At 48.5% G+C, this 8,134-nt stretch overlaps 1 protein-coding gene across 1 annotated transcript in view; it reads left to right on the top strand.

The window, feature by feature from the left end:
• LOC102384228 overlaps positions 1-8,128 on the top strand; it is a 33,914-nt gene extending 25,786 nt beyond the window's left edge. Inside the window, exons 5-7 of the mRNA XM_025216296.1 lie at positions 1,075-1,824; positions 3,119-3,299; positions 6,505-8,128. Of these exons, the coding sequence (XP_025072081.1) occupies positions 1,075-1,824; positions 3,119-3,299; positions 6,505-7,370 (1,797 nt within the window). The 3' untranslated portion in view covers positions 7,371-8,128. The remainder of the gene's footprint in view (positions 1-1,074; positions 1,825-3,118; positions 3,300-6,504) is intronic.
• The last annotated feature ends 6 nt before the right edge of the window (positions 8,129-8,134 follow it).

Here is an 8,134-nt window from a genome sequence, read left to right as displayed (position 1 = left end):
CTCTTTCATAACACATTTTAAAAGACAGACCACCCCCCTCCATGGTGCCTGTTTCAGATGCCTTTCTATCTCTTTAAGGGATGGTGTGGTGACTGTGCTGAAGTCTTTGCCTTACTTCAGAAGGGTGGGGGCAGGGAGCTGTGCATGAACAGCAGCATTTGAAGAAAAAAAAAAGGCATGAAGCAAGGGGAAAAGGTGAAAATCTCAGTGTCTGGGCAACCAGCTGAACCCTGCTTGCTAAGAAAGCTTGTACTGAGAACAGGATTAGCCAGAGCAAGCACCACCCATGTTATCCTGGCTGGATTCCCTATGCTGACTGGGGGGAGGTGTAGAAGGCGGGATGAGTTAACCCTTCACATGCCCCCAACTCAGGCAAGCACTTGCTCAGCTCATGAGGCTGGCCTGGGAGGCTGGGGTTGCTTCAGGAAGGGTTAAAACGGCCTCTCCAGCTGACTGACAGGGATGACGACCAGTCCTTGCAGAGCAGAAGGGAGATTAACCATGCACTCGCCAGGGGGGAGTTCCTGTCTCTCTGGGAAGGAAGCGGCTGCATTTCTTTGTGTTGGGGAGACTTTCCAAGCCCACCTATTCCCAGTCCCCCACCCCTGAGAAAAATAGGGGTAGGCACGGGTGAGTTGGTGACGCAAGGGCTGTACGTGGGAGCGGAGTTGGGGGGCTAGGGTTAAAGGTCAGGGAAGGCCTTTGGGCTGGATGGGAAAGGAATGCGGGAGAGGGAGAGAGGGAAGCAATTCACAGGGGGTCAGGGAAGCGGTGCTGACGAGGCAGGAAGCAGAGGTTACAGGTCAGATGTCTGGATGAATTTGGGCTGGGTCTCTCTTCTACTGCCTAGTTGTTGTCTTCTCTCTCATGCAGTATAATTGGATTCAGTGTTTCGCTGCAGATCCCAGGAGGCTGGACGTTTCCAGGAGGAATGACGGACAGATGCAGGTTGGAGAACTAGAGTACTATATAGAGCACTGTATAGGATAAGGGCAGCCCCCACAGCCGAGGACAGCTGCAGAGCCGGGAGGCCAGCAAGCCCTCAGTGGCCAGACCCAGGCTTTATTTTAGCAGGTGCTGCCAACACAAGAGGAAATGGAAATAATGGATTCAGCTGAACTAGAACCAGGGAAGGAATTGGAACAAGCAGCCAAAGATCCTGTTGTAGCAGCATCCATCTCACTCACTCCCCGATGGTCCCGGACGAGACTCCACCAGGTCAGGACTGAACTGCAACAGGAAGGGGTGTCCCAGCATTTGGGAGCCCAGAAGGTGCTACGAACTCCTGCTACTCCAGATCCTGCTGGGGAAAATCCACTACTGCCAGAGCTTGCACCTGAGGATGACATCGAGGTTTATCTGGCCTCCTTTGAGCAAGTGGCTGAAGCCTACAAGTGGCCCAGAAGAGAGTGGGTAGCCCGACTCATGCCAGCTCTCACAGGAAAAGCCCAACAGGCCGTGAGCAGTCTGAATGCCAGAGATGCTCGAGATTATGGCAAGGTGAGGGCAGCCATCCTGCGAGGGTGCAACATCAGCACAGAGATGCAACGTTTGCGCTTCCGGCAGTTCCGCTACCAAGATGCCAAAGGGCCCCGAGAAGTTTACTGCCACCTGCGGGAGCTCTCCCATCGGTGGCTGAAGCCAGAGATCCGCACCAAGGAGCAGATCATGGAGCTGCTGATCTTGGAACAATTTCTGACCATCCTACCAGAGGAAATCCAGAGCTGGATCTGGGTGCGTCACCCAGAGACCTGCGCACAGGCAGTGTCCCTGGCCGAGAATTTCCAGCTGGGACAGCGAGAGGTGGGGATGTGGGAGCAGCAGGTGAGAGCATATGCAGAGGGATGTTCAAGAGGATTGCCCTTTTAGGCTCTGTAAGGAATTTGACCCGCTATGTTTAGGTTCTGGGTGAGCACAGAGGATGCTATAAAGACAGAGAGAGCCTGGCTCTGTGCAAACCTGCTTTCAGAGATGGCAGTTCAAGTGCTCTGGGTGTGTGGAGCTCTTCTGGTTGCCCAACCATTGGGATTTCCTCAGTGCAGTGCTCTGTGAGCTGTACCCTGCAGGCACTGCTGTTCTTATTGCTGAAAAATGTCACTGCCTTCTCTGTATGAAAGGTCACTCAGAACCATTTGGCAACTCGCTTGCGCATGTGGGGAAGATGAGGACAGTTTGATGACTTACTAGTATCTAAATTGATAAAGAAGCCTTGTGAATATGTTGATAGCAAAATTGGTAACTGGTTTTAAATATGCTCTTACAAAAGTTTTCCTATTCTGTGATTCATGCCACAGACCTGAAATGAGAGACAGAGAAGGGGTAGTTTCTAATCACAGCAAATGACCTAATCTTGCCCAGGGACAAGTACCCATCTTTGTTCCACAACAAAGGCTCAGCCTACGTTTTGTGCCCAGGGATTTTTCAAAGCAGATATTAACTGTGCCCAAGAATTTTCAGTGGATGCTCAGAATTTAACAGACATGCCTGCTAGGTCCATGTTGCTGTATGCTAATGAAAGCCCACATGCAAATTAGTGACCATTCTCAAAAGAGGCTATCATCAATCAGTTACTGGAGTTTGTGGAGAAGTAGAGGTGTCAGAGCTCCTAAAACTTTTGCCTTTATTATATCCCCGGAAGATGAAGTGCTGAGTTAGCACAATCTCTCCCCATCTCACTCACAATGACATTGGTAATTGTTGGCAATACACACTGTCTTAAGAAAGATTTTCTATTGCTGAGATTTCCTGAAGGCCTGTGTGGGAACTGCTGATTCCTATGGATATTGGTGGGTCTTGTGACCCCATGAGTCCACTAGGTTCAAAGGTAGTAGGAAGATTCATATCTGTAGCATTTTTGAAAGATGCCATGGATGTTGACTACAACATTGACCCTCACTGACAGGGGCAGGCCGCAGTTCTTGTGGTTGAACTCTTTGGCTTATCAGAGAGAAAAATAGCTTCAGGAATGAGCCCACTCATCCGTGTCCTGTGCTTTCAAGCCCTACTGAGCATGAAGGTAGAGCTCCCTGCTAATATAGATCTATTAGATATGGCTCTTCTTCATGATTCTGAGGATTTGGCTCAACAGGGAACTATTTGTTTTGGTTTTTTTCCTCAGGTCACTGTGCGTGTGAAGGTTGAGGAAGTGACTCCAGAGGAGTTGGAGACCCCTGAAGCATTATGGGAATCTCAGAGTCCCCAGTTCACTCCTGAAGGTGAATCTCAGGATGAGGAAGGACAAAGCAAGTACAGGTTGTCCTGTGCTCCAGCAGATGAGACCCAAACTCTACAGGAAACTGGTAATAAGCCAACAGTGGGGCTAAGGGGCTGCTTATCTCACTGAAAAGAGTGTGGAGGGCTCAGCAGGGCTAGGAAGGAGACTGTTCCCAAAGCTGAATATGCAGGTGAGAACAGAGGGAACTGGATGGCTAAAAGGATTTTCTGTGAGAAATGGAGCTACCATTCCATAGTTAGAAGACAGCAGGAAATATGCGTGAGAAATGGGGAGGCCAATCACAAGGAGTTGGCTCTTACAGGGCTCAGAGGAGCCTTAGGAGACTGCACTGGAAGATGTGTCTGATTGGAGAGCTCACGGGTAGAACTGAGGTCTCAGCACACAAGCCTACTTGGAGGCTGGTATCTCATACGTACATTATTGATCTACAAAAGGAGGACTGTGGACTGTATTCTCAGCTCCAGTCCAGTGGCCCCTTCTTTTTACCTGTTTTGCATTTCCTGCTCAGTACTGTGCCTCAGGACCCTTGGGCTTCTCTATATCCGGGCCACTTCCCCCCTCCATCCTTTCATTGGTAGTTGTAGTGGGGAACACCAAATTAAACCCAAACCCTTTCATGGGTGGTTTGGGTACGAATATAATTTTCTTCATTCTTTGGAGGGCAGTTCAAGGGAATCTGACCCTGACATGTCTCCTCAGCACAGAAGCAGGAGGTCTTTTTCCACTTCCAGCAAATAGTAAGTAAGAATAAGGAGAAGAATCATCAGAAGAAATGGCCAGAGACAGCAGAAACTCCTGAAACATTATCAAGGAGACCCAAGGGAAACATGTACCAGGCCTGGGACTAAATAGAACATCCCCACAGCTGCAGTTCAGCTTTGGAGCAGCCCCTCTGGGGGTGGCAGTAATGGGAACTGTAGAGTAGTGAGGGCTGAAGTGTGTTTAGCCCCTGGGTTTACGCTGCTCAGAGACTCTTTGAACATGCTATACAGTGGGCATGTTCACATTTGCAGCAAAGTCCTGCCCAACTTAGTTATTTCTAAGTTGGCTTGTAATATACCTGGTAACTTTCCCAGCTTTGCCTATAGTTCCTGCTGCTGTTTCACCTACAGCACATAAGATTAAGGAGAAGTTTCCCTTCTCCTTTGCTCTTTGTATCAACCCCTGCTCCAGCTGCACATCTTCCCACTGAGCCATCCTTTGTGGAGTTTCCATCTTCTTGATCCTTCAGCAGGTTCCTGCAACAAGTTGGTCTTTGATTCTCTCTGGCACAAATATTTCATGCATCACCAAGCCTTTCTTCCACAGACCCTCAAACAGGTCTCTTCTATCAAATAGCAATTTACCTAAGAACACAAGAAGTGCCTTACTGGGTTAGAACAATGTGCCATCTAGCCCAGTACTTCATCTCCAACAATGGTAAAAATTAGATGTTTTAGACAGAGAATATATGATTAAGACACATCTCAAACAACTGATCCCCTGTCATCAGCCACCATTGGTTTAGGAATGTCAAAGGACACATCCCTGATTGTTTTAGTTAATAACACCTGATGGACCTGTCCCCCATGAATTTTAGTCCCTTTTTTAACACAGTTATACAATCTACCTCCACAGGCAGCCACCACAGCACTAAGTGCTTTGCAAGGAGCTGCCACTTCTGAGTACAGTGATTATAACATTCTGGACTCCTTCCGTATTTTTCTTAGCAGACGTGTTTAGATGTTCCTGCCAGATCTAGTGTAGCTGTTAAGTCTCACCCAAGAGAGATGTTTTAGTTATGAAAGGTACCACATAACTGTGACATTCCCAACACTTCTCAAGCAGGTGTCTGTCAGATGTAGGACAATCATTTTCATTCTCATATGTCCAGGGGAGCAACCTGGGTACGGCCAAATGACTAAAATGCTGTTTTTCTTCCAGATGGCCTTACATTCTTGCCCCTACTAGGACACACAGAGCTGTGTGGCTATTCTAGTGCTTCTCTACCAGCCTCACTACTTCTCACGAGTTGAGCTAAATGCCTCTTTCCCAGTCTCAGCATGTGCAGATCTCCCTTAGGTGTGATGAAGGATCTCCACTGCATCCTCGCACCTTTGACTTAGCCCTACATCTCACACACACTCCAAGGGACACCAATCAGGACCTGACCTAATGCTGACAACTCTCTCACAGCATCCAAAGTCAGGATGTCCTTTATTTTTTTAGCCTAGTCAGTCAATCACCTCTCAGATGTGGCAGGTTCCAGGACCTGAGCCATGAGGGGTGTGTTTGGTCTGCTTGGCTGTACCTCTCATGGCTAGCACCATGTCCTTGCCCACCATTTTCACATCATGTCTACAGACCTTCAGTGTAGGGTGACGACGTGTCCTGTTTTTTCTAGAACAGTTCCATTGTAAACACCAGTCTTAGACTTTTGTCTGGTTTTTAGCAGGTTGCCTGGGACAGTAGTTTAAAATGAGGCTGTCCTGGTGAAAACAAGTGATTCTCCTATGCACAAATACTCAGTTGAGACGAGCTTGAAGACAGCTGAGCTTCTTGGACAGTGATGGGAAGGAACAGTGTCCCATTATGAAACCAGGGAAATATGATCATCTTACCTCAGTATCCTCCTTCAGATTTTAGGTTGTCTTGGTAATAGGAACATGGCAGTTAGGATCCATTCTCTATGTGATTTTAATATTGCATTGTGGGACTGAGCATGTGCTGAAGGCACTGACGTAAGCTATACTTATACATCAGTTCTGCCTGGAGAATGAGATCTAGCATTGTAGAGATGTCGTAGTGATGGTTAGGACATCCCAGGTTGAATACACCATCTGTGGGCAGAACTAATGTTGAATAGAAGGGTCCCCACAGTCTCATCTTGCTGCAGCATAAATTAGAGAAAAATATCCGACTCCCCTGGCATAATTCAGGAGAAGAGCTCATGCACTGTTAATACCTTATGTATATTTGAGTAGAAAACAGAGGGTACATAGTTGACACCTACTAAAACAGCAGACAGCAGTTCTGAGGGACTGAACAAGGTAGCAAAGAGTTTGGTTAGCACAGTCTTCAGAAAAGAAAACTGGAGACCTGAAGGGAGAAAAAAAATAAGTCTCTAGTGACACCCCCCTATTCCCTAATTTTGCCTGTATGAGACTTCTTCCAGGGGTATCCCTGATGGAGAGCCTGTAAAGTTGCATAGGACAGACCTCACTGCCAAGATATGAGCAATTTCCTTTTGCAACAACATATGAAACAGACTTTTTTCCCCTCCCAACCAGCAGGTTCTGGGATCCTGAGCAGTGCTGAAGAGCAGGCCAGTTGGCAAAGGCAAGAAAATCTGGATCTTCCCAGAACAATACATGGTGGAATGGGAGAGAATGTTATCCCAGGACCTGAACCAGGAGAACACAAGAGACAGAAGGGATTTCCAGCAAAGAATGAAGATCTCCCAAGGACATTTCCACAGCTCCCAGCTCAAGAAACACCAGGGACTGTAAGGGACCTTAAAAGCCATGAGGGTGGTGTTCACAGGACAGAGAAACCACATAGATGCAGGGACTGTGGGGAAAGGTTCTGGGAGAAGCAGGAACTTGTGACTCATGGCAGACTCCATGAGAAGGACAGACCCTACCCATGTGTTGAATGTGGTAAGAGCTTCAACAGGCTCACGCACCTCAAGACACACCAGCGGACCCACACTGGTGTGAAACCCTACTCCTGCAGTGAGTGTGGTAAAAGGTTTGGCCACCTCTCAACACTGACCACGCATCAACGACTCCACACGGGGGAGAGACCCTACTCCTGCAGGGAGTGCGGGAAAACCTTCACAAACCCCTCAGATCTCAACAAGCACCAGCGCTCCCACACAGGTGAACGGCCCTATCCATGCGCTGCTTGTGGGAAGCGCTTCAGCCAGCAATCCAACCTGACCATGCACCAACGATCCCACACAGAAGAGCGCCCATATCCTTGCACTGCCTGTGGGAAGAGCTTCAAGTACCTGGCCGATCTCACTGTGCATGAGCGCTCCCACACCGGGGAGCGGCCCTTCCCCTGCCCAGAGTGTGGGAAGGGCTTCAGCAACAAGTCATCTCTTGCCCGGCACTTGAGAATCCATGCCAGGGCTGCAGCCAGAAACAAGTGAGACCCTCCCAACCACACCCTGGCCCTGGTTGTATGTATATAACCATTGGAAGCAGAGTGCCTGAGGTAAATCAGCACCCCCATGTACCTGAGTCGTTATGGGGTTTCCTCACAAACTCTGTTGGGGATCCAACCTCAAGAGAACAAAGAGAGGCTTCTTCCTCTCATTCTTCTAAGGAGTCCTAGTACCTGAAACTCCACCTCTAACTGGTCCCTTACCTGCTTTAATTAATGATGCGGCAGCCTCTCTCTCCTTTGCAGCCACATGAACTTCAATCTGCTTGCTCTGGTTCCCTGCAGCCCTCTCTGGCAATGCTCAAGACTAGGGCTCCCTGCATTTCTACTGCTTCTGAATATGGAACATTTCTTTGACCATGTGTTTGCCATAAGCCTGAGAGTGCTTGCGCTACAGGCAATACCACAAAGCCAGGGAGAAAGATTCCTTCCACAGACTGGGATGCTTCAGGACTTACCAGTACCAAGGGGAGAAAGTGTGAAAGAAATCCTCAAAACTTACTGCTAAGGTCACTCCCTAAGAGACAGCCCACAGAGGCTCCAGGGACCATAGCTCAAAGGGAACATCCTTGGCCACATCTAGGTCCCTGTCCTGCCACCAACTGGCTCTGCCTCAGTGATCCAGCAGAGTCTTCATCTTCACAGCTCCAGCCATCACTTTCACAGCCCTTTGACATCACTTCTCAGCTGTTGCCTGTGTAACCATAGTCACAGTTTGCCACATTGACTCTCTCTTTTCCACTCTCCAGA

Source organism: Alligator sinensis, unplaced genomic scaffold (genome assembly GCF_000455745.1).
Source record: "Alligator sinensis unplaced genomic scaffold, ASM45574v1 scaffold790_1, whole genome shotgun sequence".
Taxonomy (NCBI): Eukaryota; Metazoa; Chordata; order Crocodylia; family Alligatoridae; genus Alligator; species Alligator sinensis.
This window is presented reverse-complemented; position numbering and strand designations above follow the sequence as displayed.